The 23,744-nt window shown below is 46.0% G+C and overlaps 1 protein-coding gene across 2 annotated transcripts in view; it reads right to left on the bottom strand.

Moving 5' to 3' along the window:
- The window catches only part of fntb (farnesyltransferase, CAAX box, subunit beta), a 50,713-nt gene extending 36,928 nt beyond the window's left edge, over nt 1–13,785 (bottom strand). Inside the window, exons 1-5 of one of the 2 annotated variants that reach the window (XM_064925749.1) lie at nt 13,567–13,785; nt 12,269–12,333; nt 11,244–11,273; nt 4,282–4,354; nt 4,034–4,125 (exon numbers count right to left, since the gene is read on the bottom strand). In XM_064925749.1, the coding sequence (XP_064781821.1) occupies nt 4,034–4,125; nt 4,282–4,354; nt 11,244–11,273; nt 12,269–12,333; nt 13,567–13,665 (359 nt within the window). In that variant the 5' untranslated portion in view covers nt 13,666–13,785. The remainder of the gene's footprint in view (nt 1–4,033; nt 4,126–4,281; nt 4,355–11,243; nt 11,274–12,268; nt 12,334–13,566) is intronic. The other variant, XM_064925750.1, reaches the window with a different exon arrangement.
- Between the last annotated feature and the right edge of the window lie 9,959 nt (nt 13,786–23,744).

The following is a 23,744-nucleotide window of genomic DNA, read 5'->3' as shown; positions in this document are numbered from 1 at the left end:
AAAGTGAGTTACACACACACACACTGGAGGGGCAGAGAGGGCAAAGTGAGTTACACACACACTGGAGGGGCAGAGAGGGCAAAGTGAGTTACACACACACTGGAGGGGCAGAGAGGGCAAAGTGAGTTACACACAAAATCCTAAACTGTTTATATTGTAAACTGAAAAGGCAAAACGAATCTCTCAAACAGCCGGGTACAGACTGAGACAGCCCTCATGATAAGCCCATCATTGATGACCACGTACTGGGCCTATATGTCAGGGAACCACTAGAGTAGGACTATTTCTCCCACACACTTGACCATAAAGCACATCAATGACCACTGAGAGAAGATTGAAGCTACCCCCTCTAGTCACAGTAGCACATGGGGGGGGTGAGTATCCAATCCACACTTTCCTGCCAGTCTGCCCACTCTAACCTCCCTCGTGATGGCCCAGGGCAGTGGGGGGAGGGGGGGGGGGGGGGTTGATGGCACAAGGCAGTGGGTTGATGGCACAGGGCAGTGGGGGAAGGTTGATGACACAGGGCAGTGGGGGGTTGATGGCACAAGGCAGTGGGTTGATGGCACAGGGCAGTGGGTTGGCTCGGTATTACAGTACTGAGACGAGCACCAGTGGGTTGGCTCGGTATTACAGTACTGAGACGGAGACCAGTGGGTTGGCTCGGTATTACAGTACTGAGACAGGGACCAGTGGGTTGGCACGGTATTACAGTACTGAGACGAGCACCAGTGGGTTGGCTCGGTATTACAGTACTGAGACGAGCACCAGTGGGTTGGCTCGGTATTACAGTACTGAGACAGGGACCAGTGGGTTGGCACGGTATTACAGTACTGAGACGAGCACCAGTGGGTTGGCTCGGTATTACAGTACTGAGACAGGGACCAGTGGGTTGGCACGGTATTACAGTACTGAGACGAGCACCAGTGGGTTGGCTCAGTATTACAGTACTGAGACAGGGACCAGTGGGTTGGCACGGTATTACAGTACTGAGACAGGGACCAGTGGGTTGGCACGGTATTACAGTACTGAGACGAGCACCAGTGGGTTGGCTCGGTATTACAGTACTGAGAGAGGGACCAGTGGGTTGGCTCGGTATTACAGTACTGAGACGAGCACCAGTGGGTTGGCACGGTATTACAGTACTGAGAGAGGGACCAGTGGGTTGGCTCGGTATTACAGTACTGAGAGAGGGACCAGTGGGTTGGCTCGGTATTACAGTACTGAGACAGGGACCAGTGGGTTGGCACGGTATTACAGTACTGAGACGAGCACCAGTGGGTTGGCTCGGTATTACAGTACTGAGACGAGCACCAGTGGGTTGGCTCGGTATTACAGTACTGAGACAGGGACCAGTGGGTTGGCACGGTATTACAGTACTGAGACGAGCACCAGTGGGTTGGCTCGGTATTACAGTACTGAGACAGGGACCAGTGGGTTGGCACGGTATTACAGTACTGAGACGAGCACCAGTGGGTTGGCTCAGTATTACAGTACTGAGACAGGGACCAGTGGGTTGGCACGGTATTACAGTACTGAGACAGGGACCAGTGGGTTGGCACGGTATTACAGTACTGAGACGAGCACCAGTGGGTTGGCTCGGTATTACAGTACTGAGAGAGGGACCAGTGGGTTGGCTCGGTATTACAGTACTGAGACGAGCACCAGTGGGTTGGCACGGTATTACAGTACTGAGAGAGGGACCAGTGGGTTGGCTCGGTATTACAGTACTGAGAGAGGGACCAGTGGGTTGGCTCGGTATTACAGTACTGAGACGGAGACGAGTCCCTACGTACAGGGCAGGCTGCCCCCCCCCCTATCTGTTGTATTGTCACATACACCAGATAGATTTCCAAGTGTTGTTTTACAGGGTCAGTCATAGTAGTGTGATAGGTGTTGTACAGGGTCAGTCATAGTAGTATGATAGGTGTTGTTTTACAGGGTCAGTCATAGTAGTGTGATAGGTGTGGTTTTACAGGGTCAGTCATAGTAGTATGATAAGTAGTATGATAGGTGTTGTTGTACAGGGTCAGTCATAGTAGTGTGATAGATGCCGTTAAATGTGTAGTTTTACAAGGTCAGCCACAGTAGAACAGCATCCCTGGAGAACATTAGGGTCAAGTGCCTTGCTCAAGGACAGAGTTTTCACCTCTCGGATATTTTCCACTCTAACCGCTAGGCTACCTGCCTCCCAACACATCCGCAGTATTCATTCTAAGGGCAGTGCCAGCCGGTGGGTTGGCTTGGCATTGCAATGCTGAGACGGAGGCTAGTGGGTTGTCTTGGCTGGTATCACCATACCGACTCTGAAAAGACAGAGGCGGGCGAGAATAGAATAAAATGCATTGTAAGGGCTGTAGGTTGAGAGGCTGTTGGCCAGCATCAGGTTACAGAGTAGGCTGCACGTACCCGCAGTAGGTAGACAGTGATGACCAGTAGGTCTGTATTATAGTAGGGCAGCAGCTCTAACCAGTCATCATTTGTCCACTTGCATTTCGTTAGGGTGGCGTGGGTAGGGTGGCGTAGTGGGTGGGGCGACCTTGTTCCGGAGGCGCCGGAGGTACTGCAGGATTTTGTTCCGAATAGGCACCACACCTGACCAACTGAGCTAATTGAGCAGTTCAGTGAGTGTCTAAATTCAGCTGCGCTGTGTTCCAATACTCGGCAGGGTGGCCTAGTGGTTAGAGTGTAGAGGCAGCAGGGTAGCCTAGTGGTTAGAGTGTAGAGGAGGCAGGGTAGCCTAGTGGTTAGAGTGTAGAGGCAGCAGGGTAGCCTAGTGGTTAGAGTGTAGAGGAGGCAGGGTAGCCTAGTGGTTAGAGTGTAGAGGCAGCAGGGTAGCCTAGTGGTTAGAGTGTAGAGGCGGCAGGGTTGCCTAGTGGTTAGAGTGTAGAGGCGGCAGGGTTGCCTAGTGGTTCGAGTGTAGAGGCAGCAGGGTAGCCCAGTGGTTAGAGTGTAGAGGCGGCAGGGTAGCCTAGTGGTTAGAGTGTAGAGGCGGCAGGGTAGCCTAGTGGTTAGAGTGTAGAGGCGGCAGGGTAGCCTAGTGGTTAGAGCGGTGGACTAGTAACCGGAAGGTTGCAAGTTCAAACCCCCGAGCTGAAAAGGTACAAATCTGTCGTTCTGCCCCCTGAACAGGCAGTTAACCCACTGTTCCTAGGCCGTCATTGAAAATAAGAATTTGTTCTTAACTGACTTGCCTAGTAAAATAAAGGGAAAATAAATACTAACTGCACTAACCATACTATTTGTGACATAAATTGAGTATATAGTATGCTTATTGGATATAGTTTGTATGCCAAAAGTTCCCAGATGTCATACTGCATTGATCAAAATACAAAGTATACAAGCATGGACACCATTTCCATGCTCCCATAATGCAATTCTTCAGGAAATGGGCATGGCTTCACATCGTTTTCAGATTTGAAGAAAAATGGCGGAAAATATATAGCGGCTACAAATTCATTGCTTTAACTAATTATGAAAAATGTTAAGAAAATGTTAAGCGATGTAATAAAGTAGAAACTTTTCAAATAAGTTACGTTGGCTGACAGTTTGTTCGCTCCGCTAGCATTATGAACCACATATCATTACAGCAGTTGCTTGTACGTTCTGGTACGTTCGCTAGTTGGCTACTAATACATGGAACTTAGTTAGCATATAGGTAATATACTGCTAACTATCTAACGTTTATTGACATGATTATCCAAGTCATTCTTAGCTTAGCTCAGTGGTATAGTCATGGAGTATTCTCAACAGACATGGTTTAATGAAGTCGTAAGATGTGTAGCTAGTCATTTGTTATGCTAACAAGCTAGCAAGATGTTGCATAGCAACAGTACACTGAAAAGGATACCGTTAGTTTACAGTATACTAAAACAAATTAATAGTAAATACATTGAGTATGTAGTATACAGTATGTTCCTATGGGTATTCCAACACATCTCTGGGTCTTCCAGGTCGGTGGAATTAAAAACATGAACTGACTCCAGGACCAGGGTAGCCTACCTCTAGTGTAGCGCACGGTTGCTGTACTTACTCTGAGGCGATGGCGGTGGGCACAGGTTCCTCCAGCAGCTCCAGACTGTGTAGAATCCAGTAGCACAGCCAGGGCCTGCTGGCGTCCAGACACTAGTAAGGATAGGGAATACAGGCAGCCATTTTAGAGAACTGGGACTAAACTAGGCAACAGCTGCACAGGCCAGTGGAGATTAATGGAGGGGGTTAGCGTCTATCGTCACTCTGTGCTTTGTGGGAAATACTAAATCACGCAGTACACAGGCCTACCTCATAAGCGTCGGAGAGATGACGTAATCCTTTCTTCAGGTACTGGTAGTGCTGGTCCCTCAATAGAGTGGGCCTGAGGAGACAACACACTGAAGATCAATACCCCAGTGGGCCTGAGGAGACAACACACTGAAGATCAATACCCCAGTGGGCCTGAGGAGACAACACACTGAAGATCAATACCCCAGTGGGCCTGAGGAGACAACACACTGAAGATCAATACCCCAGTGGGCCTGAGGAGACAACACACTGAAGATCAATACCCCAGTGGGCCTGAGGAGACAACACACTGAAGATCAATACCCCAGTGGGCCTGAGGAGACAACACACTGAAGATCAATACCCCAGTGGGCCTGAGGAGACAACACACTGAAGATCAATACCCCAGTGGGCCTGAGGAGACAACACACTGAAGATCAATACCCCAGTGGGCCTGAGGAGACAACACACTGAAGATCAATACCCCAGTGGGCCTGAGGAGACAACACACCGAAGATCAATACCCCAGTGGGCCTGAGGAGACAACACACCGAAGATCAATACCCCAGTGGGCCTGAGGAGACAACACACCGAAGATCAATACCCCAGTGGGCCTGAGGAGACAACACACTGAAGATCAATACCCCAGTGGGCCTGAGGAGACAACACACTGAAGATCAATACCCCAGTGGGCCTGAGGAGACAACACACTGAAGATCAATACCCCAGTGGGCCTGAGGAGACAACACACTGAAGATCAATACCCCAGTGGGCCTGAGGAGACAACACACTGAAGATCAATACCCCAGTGGGCCTGAGGAGACAACACACTGAAGATCAATACCCCAGTGGGCCTGAGGAGACAACACACTGAAGATCAATACCCCAGTGGGCCTGAGGAGACAACACACTGAAGATCAATACCCCAGTGGGCCTGAGGAGACAACACACTGAAGATCAATACCCCAGTGGGCCTGAGGAGACAACACACTGAAGATCAATACCCCAGTGGGCCTGAGGAGACAACACACTGAAGATCAATACCCCAGTGGGCCTGAGGAGACAACACACTGAAGATCAATACCCCAGTGGGCCTGAGGAGACAACACACTGAAGATCAATACCCCAGTGGGCCTGAGGAGAAACACACTGAAGATCAATACCCCAGTGGGCCTGAGGAGACAACACACTGAAGATCAATACCCCAGTGGGCCTGAGGAGACAACACACTGAAGATCAATACCCCAGTGGGCCTGAGGAGAAACACACTGAAGATCAATACCCCAGTGGGCCTGAGGAGACAACACACTGAAGATCAATACCCCAGTGGGCCTGAGGAGACAACACACTGAAGATCAATACCCCAGTGGGCCTGAGGAGACAACACACTGAAGATCAATACCCCAGTGGGCCTGAGGAGACAACACACTGAAGATCAATACCCCAGTGGGCCTGAGGAGACAACACACTGAAGATCAATACCCCAGTGGGCCTGAGGAGACAACACACTGAAGATCAATACCCCAGTGGGCCTGAGGAGACAACACACTGAAGATCAATACCCCAGTGGGCCTGAGGAGACAACACACCGAAGATCAATACCCCAGTGGGCCTGAGGAGACAACACACCGAAGATCAATACCCCAGTGGGCCTGAGGAGACAACACACCGAAGATCAATACCCCAGTGGGCCTGAGGAGACAACACACCGAAGATCAATACCCCAGTGGGCCTGAGGAGACAACACACCGAAGATCAATACCCCAGTAACGCTAACCCAGTGGGCCTGAGGAGACAACACACCGAAGATCAATACCCCAGTGGGCCTGAGGAGACAACACACCGAAGATCAATACCCCAGTGGGCCTGAGGAGACAACACACTGAAGATCAATACCCCAGTGGGCCTGAGGAGACAACACACTGAAGATCAATACCCCAGTGGGCCTGAGGAGACAACACACTGAAGATCAATACCCCAGTGGGCCTGAGGAGACAACACACTGAAGATCAATACCCCAGTGGGCCTGAGGAGAAACACACTGAAGATCAATACCCCAGTGGGCCTGAGGAGACAACACACTGAAGATCAATACCCCAGTGGGCCTGAGGAGACAACACACTGAAGATCAATACCCCAGTGGGCCTGAGGAGACAACACACTGAAGATCAATACCCCAGTGGGCCTGAGGAGAAACACACTGAAGATCAATACCCCAGTGGGCCTGAGGAGACAACACACTGAAGATCAATACCCCAGTGGGCCTGAGGAGACAACACACTGAAGATCAATACCCCAGTGGGCCTGAGGAGAAACACACTGAAGATCAATACCCCAGTGGGCCTGAGGAGACAACACACTGAAGATCAATACCCCAGTGGGCCTGAGGAGACAACACACTGAAGATCAATACCCCAGTGGGCCTGAGGAGACAACACACTGAAGATCAATACCCCAGTGGGCCTGAGGAGACAACACACTGAAGATCAATACCCCAGTGGGCCTGAGGAGACAACACACTGAAGATCAATACCCCAGTGGGCCTGAGGAGACAACACACTGAAGATCAATACCCCAGTGGGCCTGAGGAGACAACACACTGAAGATCAATACCCCAGTGGGCCTGAGGAGACAACACACCGAAGATCAATACCCCAGTGGGCCTGAGGAGACAACACACCGAAGATCAATACCCCAGTGGGCCTGAGGAGACAACACACCGAAGATCAATACCCCAGTGGGCCTGAGGAGACAACACACCGAAGATCAATACCCCAGTGGGCCTGAGGAGACAACACACCGAAGATCAATACCCCAGTAACGCTAACCCAGTGGGCCTGAGGAGACAACACACCGAAGATCAATACCCCAGTGGGCCTGAGGAGACAACACACCGAAGATCAATACCCCAGTGGGCCTGAGGAGACAACACACTGAAGATCAATACCCCAGTGGGCCTGAGGAGACAACACACTGAAGATCAATACCCCAGTGGGCCTGAGGAGACAACACACTGAAGATCAATACCCCAGTGGGCCTGAGGAGACAACACACTGAAGATCAATACCCCAGTGGGCCTGAGGAGAAACACAAGAGTGTAAATCTATATGTGTGCATGTCGCAATGCTTGTCGATACAATAGTGAAAATGCATAAAGACTCTGGAGTGGAGAAAACAAGAGAGGATAAATAATCTATACATGTAGCCTACCCACAACATGGTTTAGCCAGAGTACCAGTGTGTTTGTGCCATCACGCCAACTCCCTGTCACTCGTTGCCATGACAACGAGCAATGGAGTAGGCTAGAGTATAAACAGATCTGGGACCAGGCTACGTTATGGTTGCTAATGCTAGCTTAACATAGTTAGGATACATAAACCGAGGTAGCACACATTCTAACATAGGACATACAACACAGTATACACACAGAGCAAGCTAAATAAGTTGGGGTACCTAAAAACATTTTAAAAACTACTTTTCCCTTCAACATCAAACACACATTATGAATACAGTTGGCATTTTAAAAACTACAATACGTCTTAGAGTGATTTCTCAGCCGAATTCAAAATGAAAATCATCTCTCTCCCAGTTACTAACTCTCAGCTCAGTACTGTTGATCTGCAGGTGCCAAATTTATTTAAATTTTTTTGATTTTACCTTTATTTTACTAGGCAAGTCAGTTAAGAACAAATTTTTATTTTCAATGACAGCCTGAGAACAGTGGGTTAACTGCCTGTTCAGGGGCAGAACAACAGATTTGTACCTTGTCAGCTCGGGGATTCGAACTTGCAACCTTCCGGTTACTAGTCCAACGCTCTAAACCACTAGGCTACCCTGCCGCCCCAAAGGTGACACTCTCACTTCCATTCCCCTGCTTTAGACTGTGGTGTGTGTGTGAGAAAGTGTGTGTGTGACATCACACCCCTGACACTCCTCCTCTCCCAGTAAGGGGGGACTAAGAGAGGATAAGAGTCAGTACCATTCAGTACTGAGGATTAGTCACGGATCAGTTGGCATATCATTATCACAGGGTCACTGTACAATTATAAAATCACGACACGACAGTAATCTCACACAGACACACATATTAAAGCGTCACAGTGGTTTCATAGCAGGGCAACACCACAGTAATGACATGGACCACACAACTCCATGCACGAGTACTACTTTTAACAATTTACCAAAACACATTTACAGGAACAACTGTGAAGATAAAGTTTGGTACCGGAATTTACAGTAAAATCATCCCTCGGGTTTTTATACAACCAGGTTTTTCTAAGAACTTAAAATATCTGCTCCGAATGATGATTTAAAGATATCTGCAGAATGAATGGGGTGTCAGCTAATAACATGACCCCATTGAGATTTTATTTTTTATTTATTTTGGATTTAACTCCTGTAAATGAAGTGGATTTACATTTGGTAACAGAAGTGCAGAACAAAAATATATTTGCAACAATTTTAAAATATTTTAACTTAGTTGCAGTTTCTATAAGGAAAAATCAGTCATTTGAAATGAATGAATTAGGCCCTGATCTATGGATTTCACACAACTGACAATACAGATATGCATCTGCAGGTCACAGATAAAGATAAAAAAATAAAAAAATGTTAAGTAGAGGCGTGGATCAGACAACCAGTCTGTATCTGGTGTGCCCACCATCTCCTTCACACAGAGTTGATCAGGCTGTTGATTGTGGCCTGTGGAATGTTGTTCCACTCCTCTTTAATGGCTGTGCGATGTTGCTGGATATTGGTGGGAACTGGAACATACTGTCATGCACATCGATCCAGAGCATCCCAAACATGCTCAACAGGTGACATGTCTGGTGAGTACGCAGGCCATGGAAGAACTGGGATATTTTCAGCTTCCAGGAATTGTGTACAGATCCTTGTGACGTGGGGCTGTGCATTATAATGCTGAAACATGAGGTGATGTTGGTGAGTGAATGGCAACGACAACGGGCCTCAGGATCTCATCACGGGTATCTCAAGTCGCCATCAATAAAATGCAATTGTGTTTGTTGTCCATAGTTTATGCCTGCCCATACCATAACCCCACTGCCACCATGGGGCACTCTGCTGACGTCAACAATGGGAACAAATGGCTAAGCCATATGACGCCATACACGTGGTTTTGAGGCCAGTTGGACGACTGCCAAATCTAAAACAACGTTGAGGCGGCTTATGGTAGAAAAATTAACATTAAATTATCCGGCAACAGCTCTGGTTCACATTCCTGCAGTCAGCATGTGAAGTGCTTTGTTTTTACACTGCTGCTACTCACTGTTTGTTATCCATGCATAGGCACTTAACAAATTAAAGTGCCTATGCATGGACCAGGAAGGTGCCCCCACCACCTGCCTGGTCGTTTAACTAAACATGTCATCCGTCTCATCACCTTTTATTTTTTTTAAAGTCACTCCCTCACAATTTGAGGTAGGGTGTCATTTTACCCCAAGTTGCCCTAGAAAGACCGATGACCAGATAATCAAATAGCTAGCGGGACTATTTACATTGACCGTTTATTATCTATCCTCATTGCCTAGTCACTTTACCCCTACCTACATGTACATATTACCTCAACTATCGCTTACAGCTGCATATCGACTCGATACCGGAAATCCTTGTATATAGCCGTGTTATTTTATTGGGTTACTCCTTTAAAATATATATAAATATATATATATATATATATATTTAGCCAGTTTTTAATACAAACATTTCTACTTTTTAACTCTGCATTGTTGGGAAAAAGCTCATAACTTAGCATTTTACGGTGAAGTCTACAACTGTTGTAATTCGATGCATTTCACAACTAAGATTAGATTTGACCCGTGTTACATTTAGCCCGACACGTTCAAAGCTAATTGAACCGCTGAGCGGTAACGTGCTTAGCTATGCCGCTACTAAAAACTCCAGGCTTGAAATGGTGCCGTTCGCGTAAATAGTCCCGCTAGCTATTTGTTGATAAAAAATAAATAAAAGTAGGAATGGAAAGCTGGGAACCCAATCTTTTTAACAAAGGCCATTAAACCTGTTATTGCAAGAATTGTTGTGCATTGACTGTTTGTCAGAATGCAGGTTTCCCTCCCTATGGCACTTGAATGCGCCTCGAGATCTCTCTCACATGGAACACACCACAACAAGCCAACTAGATAAATAGATCAAATATTCTACTATGGAGCTGTCAAGATGGGTCTATTCATTACTTATTTTGTTTGCAGGGGAGGTAAAATGTGGACTGTTCCAGCATTTTCAAAGTGAACAGAAAGACGTTTTCACGTTCCATATTTTTTGGGGAGCCGTGACGCTGTGCCACAGCTAAACGACTCCAGCAGAAACACTGAATGAGCCAAACGACTCCAGCAGAAACACTGAATGAGCCAAACGACTCCAGCAGAAACACTGAATGAGCCAAACGACTCCAGCAGAAACACTGAATGAGCCAAACGACTCCAGCAGAAACACTGAATGAGCCAAACGACTCCAGCACAAACACTGAATGAGCCAAACGACTCCAGCACAAACACTGAATGAGCCAAACGACTCCAGCACAAACACTGAATGAGCCAAACGACTCCAGCACAAACACTGAATGAGCCAAACGACTCCAGCAGAAACACTGAATGAGCCAAACGACTCCAGCAGAAACACTGAATGAGCCAAACGACTCCAGCAGAAACACTGAATGAGCCAAACGACTCCAGCGGAAACACTGAATGAGCCAAACGACTCCAGCGGAAACACTGAATGTGCCAAACGACTCCAGCGGAAACACTGAATGTGCCAAACGACTCCAGCGGAAACACTGAATGTGCCAAACGACTCCAGCGGAAACACTGAATGAGCCAAACGACTCCAGCGGAAACACTGATATATTGTTCCTATGTCGTAGGTTAGAGTCCCAACCATAGGAAAACCCACTACAGTAAGTTGCCTTGGGATAAAAGCGTCGACTAAATATATGTTGACATACTCACTCGGTCATGGTGGCGAAAACAGCGGTGGTGCTTTGAATGGAGAGAAAAGGACAGAAACCAAGTTCAAGGAAGCAATGAAAACCTACATAAACTCAACCCGCCATGGAATGAGTTTGACACATGATCTAGGGCGTCATTCAGACACATCGGTTGGTTGGTAAGTCAGTCAGTCAATCAGTCAAAGCGCAGCCGAACCGCGCGCCCTGCTCCAGAGCGGAACCGCGCGCCCTGCTCCAGAGCGGAACCGCGCGCCCTGCTCCAGAGCGGAACCGCGCGCCCTGCTCCAGAGCGGAACCGCGCGCCCTGCTCCAGAGCGGAACCGCGCGCCCTGCTCCAGAGCGGAACCGCGCGCCCTGCTCCAGAGCGGAACCGCGCGCCCTGCTCCAGAGCGGAACCGCGCGCCCTGCTCCAGAGCGGAACCGCGCGCCCTGCTCCAGAGCTTGGGTTTGTTTCGCAGATCAGACTTCCTGTGTAGATTAAGACACAGCGTAGATGGCGCGAGATTTGGCTCGGAAAACGTACGTCAATCCAGGAATGAGAAATGCTTTGTTTCTGAATCGTCCTATTATCCCAACTGTTAACACAGAGGAGAATGATAGTGTTTTTAATCTTTTCAGCAGTCGTTCAATCTTCTTGGTGTAACAGTTGGGATATGTTTTCCGAGCCATATCACGCCATCTCCGCTGTGTCATAAATCTACACAGGAAGTCTGTCCGACCCTAGTTCAGCTGTCAGCAAGCAGGTCGGATCTTCTGGCTAGAGTTTCGTCAGAAGGGTGAAACTTTAAGAACCCCGTAGATAACTTTGACTTGTATGAATTCGTCTTACTCACAGTATTTTGTTGTATTCTCAAAATGTTCACACAAAAAATAGGACTACAACTCAGTCTTGTAATATTTATGTGGTCACATTTCAGGTAAAGGACATAAGCCAAGTAGGATTCAAAGCAATGACAGATTCTCACATACAAAACAAAGACTGTGACCTTGCTGAAAAGCAGAGAATGAAGTCAAACATGTACTTACTGCGGTAGGCTGTGTATCTGCTTGTAAACACTGACTACTTCTTGAATACTGCGTTCGACTTTTCTCTGGATAAAATAAGATGTTTGAGTGAGACACAAATCAAAACTGAAAATGAGAGCTTTAACCAGGCATGAGAATGAAACTGACTGCATGCACACCTGTTAATTGTTGTTATTATTATTTAAACATTATGGACGGCAGCAAAACACTAGAATTGGCTGTCCTTTGACCATACAAAACATTGTCTTTATCCAGAATGACAACATTGGAGCAGTTTCTCTCACTTCCTCTTGAGGGTGCACAGTTCTAAGTAAGCACTGACATAGCCCCTTTTAAGTCAGGTTATCAGTCTTTGCTACATCCATTTTTTTTACTTATAAATTAAATTAATGATATGTACCCATTGATTCTTATAGAATATAACTTCTAAATGCCTCATGAGTTCAACTGTCATACAGAACCCACAACATAAGCTTGTTTTACTCTAATATTGTTAAATAAAGAAAATAAACACTATAGTCTCAAAACATGGTTAAAACTATAATTTATTTTGATATCATGGATTATTTTGATATCATGGATGGTCAATCCTTGCATCCATAGTTCTGTGTATAAATTTGAGAGTGATTACATTTCTCCAGCCCAACCCCACAGCTTTTTAACGAACCGGGGGTGGCAAGGCTCTCTGTTACTGTTTTGTACAACCGTTTACAGTTTTAACTCATCATCAAGCACTTGATTAGTTGAATCCCACGTGTCAGTACTGGACTAGAACATTTTGATAAACACTCCTTAGAATTGATACGAATGTATATTTTGACATAATGAAAAAAAGTATTCATAGCATTTAAGATGTCTGCATTGCCAATCCACCCCTTGTATCGACTAATCCTGTTCTATTAACAATCTTAGCCAGCTAGCTAGCCATGGAGCTAATTACATTACAGCTGCGGCTAATGCTAGCTAGCTTTATTAGCCGTATGTACGAGATACTCATGGTATACATCGTACAACGAAATGGTTACTTGCAGGTTCATTCTCGACAATCCAACAATAGGAAATAGTAAAAAACTAACAATACGAACATAAAGTAAAATGGCAGTAGAATACCAACATTTTTGCTTGGCATGTCTCAACATGGTAACAAAATGCAAGTGATTTTAAAAGCACGTAAAAAAAAACACTTGTTTATGATTACCCAAATCATCACTTTTTGCCTCCAGTGTAGCTTGACAACAATGTTTGTTAGCCATGGCAGCTAACGGGGCTAATCCGGCCGTCAAACTGGCTTAATTTACCTGTTCTACCGAAGTCACCGTCTCCACTCCGTCATCCGTGTATTTCTCCGCGGTGTGACATTCGCCGAAGCACCGTAACGGCGAGGATACACTTTCCATTATTGTTTTATGTGAGTTTGCTAAAAAGTGTACCGTTATTTCTCCCTATCTACCTACTTTTTTCTGCTTATCAACAGATGTACTACAATCAGTGCTACACGGACAGTTACTTCCGGTAAAATAGGCGGGGTTTCCTAAGGCATACAGCAAGTCGGATGGAACAATTGAAATCCTCGTTTGCTGTCATGATAGTGCATTGTAGTGAATCCTAAAATGCATGAATATTATTATTTTTTTTTAACTCAATCCAACCCTGACTTAATTAGAAATGTAATAAAATTGTCACTTGATTACTAGTTGACACATCATAAAACAGCATGTATTATTCACAACTATAGGCTGGCACAAAGACCGCACTCAATGAGCTGTTCTCAATGAGCTGTTCTCAATGAGCTGTTCTCAATGAGCTGTTCTCAATGAGCTGTTCTCAATGAGCTGTTCTCAATGAGCTGTTCTCAATGAGCTGTTCTCAATGAGCTGTTCTCAATGAGCTGCAAACAAGAAAACGCTCACCCAGAGGCGGCGCTCCTAGTGGCCGGGGACTTTAATGCAGGAAAACTTAAGTCGTTTTTACCAAATTTCGATGAGCATGTAAAATGTGCAACCGGAGGGAAAAAAACTCTCCCTCCACACACAGAGACGCAGACAAAGCTCTCCATTTGGCAATCCTGACCATTATTCTATCCTCTTGATTCCTGCTTACAAGTAAAAAATTAAAGCTGGATGCACCAGTGACTGGATCAATAAAAAAGTGGTCAGATGAAGCAGAAGATGCTAAGCTACAGGACTATCTTGCTAGTATGGACTGGAATATGTTCCCTCTGATGGCATTGAGGAGTACACCACATCAGTCAATCAATAATTGCATCCATGATGTCATCCCCACAGTGATCGTACGTACATACCCGGACCAGAAGCCATGGATTACAGGCAACATCCATACTGAGCTAAAGGCTAGAGCGGCCGCTTTCAAGGAGCGGGACTCTAACCCAGAAGCTTATAAGAAATCCCACTATGCCCTCCGATGAACCATCAAACAGGCAAAGCATCAATACAGGACTAAGATCGAATCGTACTACACCGGCTCTTACACTCGTCGGATGTGGCAGGGCTTGCAAACCGTTACAGACGACAAAGGGAAGCACAGCCAAGAGCTGCCCAGTGACACGAGCCTGCCAGATGAGCTGAACTACTTCTATGCTCACTTCGAGGCAAATAACACTGAAACATGTATGAGAACACCAGTTGTTCCGGAAGGTTGTGTGATCACGCTCTCCGCAGTCGATGTGGGTAAGACCTTTAAACAGGTCAACAAGGCTGCAGGGCCAGACGGATTACCAAGACCTGTACTGCGAGCATGAGCTGACCAGGTGGCAAGATTCTTCACTGACATTTTCAACCTCCCCCTGACCAAGTCTGTAATACCAACATGTTTTAAGCAGACCACCACAGTCACCGTTCCCAAAAACACCAAGGTAACCTGCCTAAATGACTACCGACCTGCAGCACTCACGTCTGTAGCCATGCAATTATTTGAAAGGCTTGTCATGGCTCACATCAACACCATTATCCCAGAAACCCTAGACCCCCTAATTTGCATACTGCCCAAACAGATCCACAGATGATGCAATCTCTATTGCACTCCACACTGCCCTTTCCCACCTGGACAAAAGGAACATCTACGTGAGAATGCTATTCATTGACTACAGCTCAGCGTTCAACACCATAGTGCCCTCAAAGCTCATCAATATGCTAAGGACCTTGTGACTAAACACCTCCCTCTGCAATTGGATCCTGGACTTCCTGACGGGCCACCAATAGGTGGTAAGGGTAGGTAACAACACATCTGTCACGCTGATCCTCAACACAGGGGCCCCTCAAAGGGTGCATGCTCAGTCCCCTCCTGTGCTCCCTGTTCATTCATGACTGCACAGCCAGGCACGACTCAAACACCATCATTAAGTTTGCCGATATTTGCCACACAACAGTGGTAGGCCTGATCACCAACAACAACGAGACAGCCTATAGGGAGGAGGTTAAAGACCTAGCCATGTGGTGCAAGGACAACAACCTCTCCCTCAAATGTGATCAAGATAAAGGGGATGATTGTGGACGACAGGAAAAAGAGGACCGAGCACGCTCCCATTCTCATCGACGGGGCTGTAGTGGAGCAAGTTGAGAGCTTTATGTTCCTTGGTGTCTACATCACCAACAAACTAGCACACCAAGACGGTCGTGAAGAGGGCACAACAAAACCTATTCCCCATCAGGAGACTGAAAAGATTTGGCATTGGTCCTCAGATCATCAAAAGTTTCTACAGCTGCACCATCGAGAGCATCCTGACTGTTTCCATCACAGCCTGGTATGGCAACTGCTCGGCCTCCAATCACAAGGCAGTACAGAGGGTCGTGTGTACGACCCAGTACATCAACGGGGCAAAGCTTCCTGCCATCCAGGACCTCTATACCAGGCGGTGTCAGAGGAAGACCCTATAAATTGTCAAAGACTTCAGCCACCCTCGTTATAGACTGTTCTCTCTGCTACCGCACGGCAAGCGGTACCAGAGCGCCAAGTCTAGGTCCAATAGGCTTCTCAACAGCTTCTACCCCCAAGCCATAAGACTCCGGAACATCGAATCAAATGGCTACCCAGACTATTTACATTGCCCCCCCCTTTTACACCGCTGCTACTTGCTGTTGTTATCATTGATGCATAGTCACTTTAAAACCTGTTGCGACTCTAGGGGCAGTATTTCCATTTTTTGAAGAAAAAAAAAACGTTCCCGTTTTAAACGGGATATTTTGTCAGGACAAGATGCTAGAATATGCATATAATTGACAGCTTAGGATAGAAAACACTCTAACGTTTCCAAAACTGTAAAGATATTGTCTTTGAGTATAACAGAACCGATGTTGCAGGCGAAAGCCTGAGAAAAATCCCATCCGGAAGTGCCCCATATTTTGAAAGCGCTGCGTTCCAATGAGTCCCTATTGAGCTGTGAATGTGCTATCAACCAGCTTAAGCTTTCTATGTATTCCCCAAGGTGTCTACAGCATTGTGACATAGTGTTACGCATTTATGTTGAAGAATAGCCATAGGCGGCTACATTGCGTAAGTGGTCACTTGATGGCTCCCAGGGTGACTCTCACGTAAAATACAGAGGTTGCCATTACTCCAATCGGTCTTACTGAAAAGCTAATTGCCCCAACGGATATTGCTATTTTACTGCTGCTTTTTAATTACTTCTTACTTTTATATCTTATTATTATTCATATTTTATACACTCATATATATATATATATATATATATATATATATATATATATATATATATATATATATATTTAAACTGCATTGTAGTTTAGGGGCTCATCAGTAAGCATTTTACTGTAAGGTTGTATTCAGCCCATGTGACTAATACAATTTGATTTGATTTGAAAAGGAACAAAAGGGATAGGGAGGCTATAGCCTATATTTTATTTAGCTCACTTTATGTAGGCTACTTGGGTACAATTACCCTACATGATGTGGTTTACTGGCAAGAAAATATAGGCCTAATGAGTTTCTTATTAGGGTACAGTCTTGTTACTCACGCACTTTATCCCCACCCATCTTGTTGGCTTTATCCCCACCCATCTTGTTGGCTTTATCCCCACCCATCTTGTTGGCTTTATCCCCACCCATCTTGTTGGCTTCATCCCCACCCATCTTGTTGGCTTCATCCCCACCCATCTTGTTGGCTTTATCCCCACCCATCTTGTTGGCTTTATCCCCATCCATCTTGTTGGCTTTATCCCCATCCATCTTGTCGGCTTTATCCCCACCCATCTTGTCGGCTTTATCCCCACCCATCTTGTCGACTTTATCCCCACCCATCTTGTTAGCTTTATCCCCATCCATCTGGTTGGCTTTATCCCCACCCATCTTGTTGGCTTTATCCCCACCCATCTTGTTGGCTTTATCCCCACCCATCTTGTTGGCTTTATCCCCACCCATCTTGTTGGCTTTATCCCCATCCATTTTGTTGGCTTTATCCCCACCCATCTTGTTGGCTTTATCCCCATCCATCTTGTTGGCTTTATCCCCACCCATCTTGTTGGCTTTATCCCCATCCATCTTGTTGGCTTTATCCCCACCCATCTTGTTGGCTTTATCCCCACCCATCTTGTTGGCTTTATCCCCACCCATCTTGTTGGCTTTATCCGCATCCATTTTGTTGGCTTTATCACCACCCATCTTGTTGGCTTTATCCCCATCCATCTTGTTGACTTTATCCCCATCCATCTTGTTGGCTTTGTCCCCATCCATCCTGTTGGCTTTATACCCACCCATCTTGTTGGCTTTATCCCCATCCATGTTGTTGGCTTTATCCCCACCCATCTTGTTGGCTTTATCCCCACCCATCTTGTTGGCTTTATCCGCATCCATTTTGTTGGCCTAATCACCACCCATCTTGTTGGCTTTATCCCCATCCATCTTGTTGACTTTATCCCCATCCATCTTGTTGGCTTTGTCCCCATCCATCTTGTTGGCTTTATACCCACCCATCTTGTTGACTTTATCCCCATCCATCTTGTTGGCTTTGTCCCCATCCATCTTGTTGGCTTTATCCCCACCCATCTTGTTGGCTTTATCCCCACCCATCTCGTGTATGGCATCAATTCTGATTCAAAAGTCGAACGCGCGCGAACAAGATGAAACATCATTGCACAAACACTTGAGTCAAGAGAGGAACTGTGGTTGAGCGAGCAGAGGACGGGTGCCACCAGCGCAGGCCAGCGTGGTGAACCAAAATTAACTTGAGAGCTGGCGATGCTCAAATTTCCGCATGCAGTATATTAATTTGAGAGCAGAGATTTTGTTGTTCGCCTGAGGAAATACAATACTTACTACACGTCAAGACCTCTCACACCAGTTTTCCAGTTTGCTCTCCAAAATCAATTACTATAACAAATTTGAGGAAAACGCTACCGGAGTTCTATCAACACATTTACTGTAGGACTCGAGCTGCTAAAACACTCCACCACTGCTACTCCAACTTCCGGGATGCCTAGGAGGCCCTCCGACGCCCTCCCTTTGGCAAAACTCCATTTTGCTCATCCTTTCCTATAGGCAGAAACTCAAACAGGAAATACCCATGCTAAGGTCTATTCAATGCTGGTTTGACCAATCAGAATCCATGCTTCAAGATTGTTTTGATCACACACACTGGGATATGTTCCAGGTAGCCCCTGAGAATAACATTGATGTATACACTGACAAGGTGACTGAGTTCATCAGGAAGTGTATACCAGATGTTGCTCCCACTGTAACTATTAAAACCTACCCAAATCAGAAACCGCGGATAGATGACAGCATTCGCACAAAACTGAAAGTGCGAACCACCGCATTTAACCATGGCAAAGTGACTGGGAATATGGCAGAATACAAACAGTGTAGTTATTCCCTCCGCAAGGCAATCAAACAGGCAAAACGACAGTACAGAGACAAAGTGGATTCGCAACTCAACGGCTCATGTGGCAGGATCTACAAACAATCAAGGTTTACAAAGGGAAAACTAGCCACGTCACGGATATTGACGTCTTGCTCCCGGACAAGCTAAACACCTTCTTCGCCCGCTTTGAGGATAACACAGTGCCACCGACAAGGCTCCCAAGGACTGTGGGCTCTCCTTATCCGTGGCTGACGTGAGTAAGACATTTAAACGTGTTAACCCTCGCAAGGCTGCCGGTCCAGACGTCATCCCTAGCCATGTCCTCAGAGCATGTGCAGACCAGCTGGCTGAAGTGTTTACGGACGTACTCAATCTTTCCCTATCCCAGTCTGCTGCCCCCACTTGCTTCAAGATGTCCATCATTGTTCCTGGACCCAAGAAAGCAAAGGTAACTGAACTAAATGACTATCGCCCCATAGCACTCACTTCTGTCATCATAAAGTGATTTGAGAGGCTAGTGAAGGATCATATCACCTCTACCTTTCCTGACACCCTACACCCACTTCAATTTTCATACCGCCCCAATAGATCCACAGACGATGCAATCGCCATTGCACTGCACACTACCCTACCCCATCTGGACAAGAAGAATACCTACATCAGAATGCTGTTAATTGACTATAGCTCAGCCTTCAGCACCATAGCACCCTCCAAGCTCATCATTAAGCTCGGGCCCTGGGTCTAAACCCCGCCCTCTGCAATTGGGTCCTGGACTTCCTGACGGGCCGCCCCCATGTGGTGAAGGTAGGAAACAACACATCCACTTCACTGATCCTCAACACAGGGGCCCCACAAAGGTGCGTGCTCAGCCCCCTCCTGTACTCCCTGTTCACCCATGACTGCGTGGCCACGCATGCCTTCAATTCAATCATCAAGTTTGCAGACGACACGACAGTTGTAGGCCTGATTACCAACGATGACGAGACAGCCTGCAGGGAGGAGGTGAAGGCCTTGGCGGAGAGGTGACAGGCGCATAACTTCTCCCTCAACGTCAACAAAACGAAGGAGATGATTGTGTACTTCAGGAAACAGCAGAGAGAGCACACCCCTATCCACATTGATGGGACCGCAGTGGAGAAGGTGAAAAGCTTCACGTTCCTCGGTGTACACATCACCGACAATCTGAAATGGTCCACCCACACAGACAGTGTGGTGAAGAAGACTCAACAGCATCTCTTCAACCTCAGGAGGCTGAAGAAATTTGGCTTGGTCCCTAAGATCCTTACAAACTTTTACAGATGCTCAATTCAGAGCATCCTGTAGGGCTGTATCACCGCTTGGTACGCAACTGCACTGCCCGCAACCGCAGGGCTCTACAGAGTATGGTGAGGTCTGCCCAAAGCATCACCCGGGGCACACTGCCTGCCCTCCAGGACACCTACAGCAGCCGATGCTACAGGAAGGCCAAAAATATCATCAAGGACATCAACCACCCGAGCCACGGCCTGTTCACCCCGCTACCATCCAGAAGGCAAGGTCAGTACAGGTTTATCAAAGCTGGGACCGAGAGACTGAAAAAGGCCATCAGACTGTGAAATAGCCATCACTAGCCAGCTACTACCCGGTTACTCAACCCTGCACCTTATAGGCTGCTGCCCTATATACATAGACATGCAATCACTGGTCACTTTAAGAATGGAACACTAGTCACTTTAATCATGTTTACATACTGCTTTACTCATTTAATATATACACTACCGTTCAAAAGTTTGGGGTCACTTAGAAATGTCCTTGTTTTTGAAAGAAAAGCACATTTGTTATCCATTAAAATAACATAAAATCATTTCAAAAGGTTAATTGATCATTAGAAAACCCTTTTGTAATTTTGTTAGCAGAGCTGAAAACTGTTGTTCTGCTTTAAAGAAACAATACAACTGGCCTTCTTTAGATTAATGTCTGGAGCATCAGCATTTGTGGGTTCAATTACAGGCTCGAAATAGACTCATCAGTCTATTCTTGTTCTGAGAAATTAAGACTATTCCATGCAAGACATTTCCAATAAACTGAAGATCTCGTACACCGCTATGTACTACTTCCTCCACAGAACAGAGCAAACTGGCTCTAACCAGAATAGAAAGAGGAGTGGGAGGCCCCGGTGCACAACTGAGCAAGAGGACAAGTACATTAGAGTGTCTAGTTTGAGAAAGTCCAACTGGCAGCTTCATTAACTAGTACCCGCAAAACACCAGTCTCAACGTCAAGAGTGAAGAGGCGACTCTGGGATGCTGGCCTTTTCAACAGTACAATGACCCAACACACCTCCGGGTTTAGTAAGGGCTAATTGTTTGTCTCTATATTCTGTCTATCATCTCTATATTCTGTTTATTGTGGCAGCACCATTTCACAGAGTCAAATTCCTGTACATGTGCAAATGTATTTGTTGAATAAAGCTGATTCTAACATGTTAGTTAGCCTGCTTAGTTGGTTTATCATATCAGTTTACATTCTATTATTAGGGACTGATTATGGACTGAATGAACTTGCAGCAGATAGCAGATTCTCCCCTTAGTGAGTTCCATTCAAAATCCCTCATGTGCTGCGTGTGTAACAGTATAACTTTAGACCGTCCGCTCACCCATACCCGGGAGTGAACCAGGGACCCTCTGCACACATCAACAACAGTCACCCACGAAGCATCATTACCCATCGCTCCACAAAAGCCGCGGCCCTTGCAGAGCAAGGTGACGTCACCGATTGAAACGCTATTTAGCGCACCGCTAACTAAGCTAGCCGTTTCACATCCGTTACACTCACCCCCCATGTGCTGCGTGTTTGTGTCATTGGGCTTAATACACTAAATATGAGCTCCTGCCTGCAATTAGAGGAACTTGTTTTATGGTGTTTACTTGACTGTCTGCTTTTCATTTTACAGACAAACGTTGTTGGCTGACAGCAGGGTAGCCTAGAGTGGTTAGAGCGTTGGACTAGTAACCGTAATGGTTGCAAGTTCAAATCCCTGAGCTGACAAGGTACAAATATGTCGTTCTGCCCCTGAACAGGCAGTTAACCCACTGTTCCCAGGCCGTTATTGAAAATAAGAATTTGTTCTTAACTGACTTGCCTAGTAAAATATAAAATAAGCTAGCTAATTTTAGCAAGTAAATTCCACTCAACTCAAGGTTTTGTATACCTATTGGAATGTATTTGCCAATTAATTTGGTTATCAAGCTGCTGGGTTTCATAAATTGTTCAGCGCTTACTCACAGACAGAACAATGAGATTGGTGGGTTAGTTATAAACATCTTAGGCTTTCTACTCAAACCTGCTAGCTAGCTAGCTAAACAGACGGTACTGCAGTGCGTCACAAACAAAAGGCTCGGTGAGAGCCAATTACAACACTGGACTTGCCAGTTACTTGTTACTTCGTCCATCACTCCAGTGAAAGTGACCAATTGAATGTTTCTAGACAAGTGCCCACCTTTAAGCCCCTCCCGCATCAGTCTGAAATCCAAACCCAAAGGTGTAAAAATTTGAGAGAGACGAATTTGAAATTTAGAGCAAAAACTTGACAATGACAAGTGACTATTGCTTTAACATATTTCTTTTGGGGGGGGGGATCTCTGACAATGATGTTCTGCTCGCTCAAAGTCACACTTGCAAGCTCTTAAGTTTAATTTGCACTTGTTCGACCATTTTCTTCTCTCTAGACTCAAACTGTGTTCAAATACACATGCTAACAGCACTAACCTTACAATTTGTGACGTGAATTTGAGTATATAGTATGCTTATTGGTCACAGTATTGATATAGTTAGTAGATATAGTTAGTATGCTTATTGGTCATAGTATGGATATAGTCAGTATGGAGTAGTTAGTAGATATAGTTAGTATGCTTATTGGTCACAGTATGGATATAGTTAGTATGCCAAAAGTTCCCAGATGTTGTACATCGCCAAAATATGAAGTATACACACAGAGGACACTATTTCCGTACTTCAGGGCCCATAATGCAGTTCTTCAGGAAATGGGGGTTGCTTCAAATCGTTTTCAGATTTTAAGAAAATGGGGACAAGGACAATCTGACAACGCTCTGAATTTACAAGCGCCCTCTGGCACTCCACACCCGAAGTCGTACAATGTCTCACAAGTCAGTTGTTATGCTAACTACTAGCAAGAGGTTGCATAGCAACAGCATCAACTTCCGGGAGACAGGCGAAGAGCTAGTACGCTCAACTGAAAGGATACTGTTCGTTGACAGTATACTAAAATAAACTAATAATACTGTAATGAAACAAGCAGGGAGCAGGTCTCGAACCCTCGACCTTCTAGCCCGAGGTCCTGCGCGCTGTCGACTGTGCCGCAAAAGCATGCTCGTGTGGCAGGCTCGATTTCCGCGCTTATAAACACAGGGTCGTTACACTATGTAGTGTATATACTCATTAAGTATGTAGTATACAGTATGTTAGTATGAGTAGTCGAACACAGCTTCAATGTTTACTTTCGCAATGTTTCATATTCCTCGCGCGCTCTATCTAGTGCCCGTTAGACTTTTGAAACCGGATTTGACCCCATCCTCGTGCGTTGAAAGTAATATCTAGAGAGGAAATAGGATGCTGCGGAGCGCGCATCCCCGTCACCGCGCCCAT

Source organism: Oncorhynchus masou, chromosome 19 (genome assembly GCF_036934945.1).
Source record: "Oncorhynchus masou masou isolate Uvic2021 chromosome 19, UVic_Omas_1.1, whole genome shotgun sequence".
Lineage (NCBI taxonomy): Eukaryota > Metazoa > Chordata > Actinopteri > Salmoniformes > Salmonidae > Oncorhynchus > Oncorhynchus masou.
This window is presented reverse-complemented; position numbering and strand designations above follow the sequence as displayed.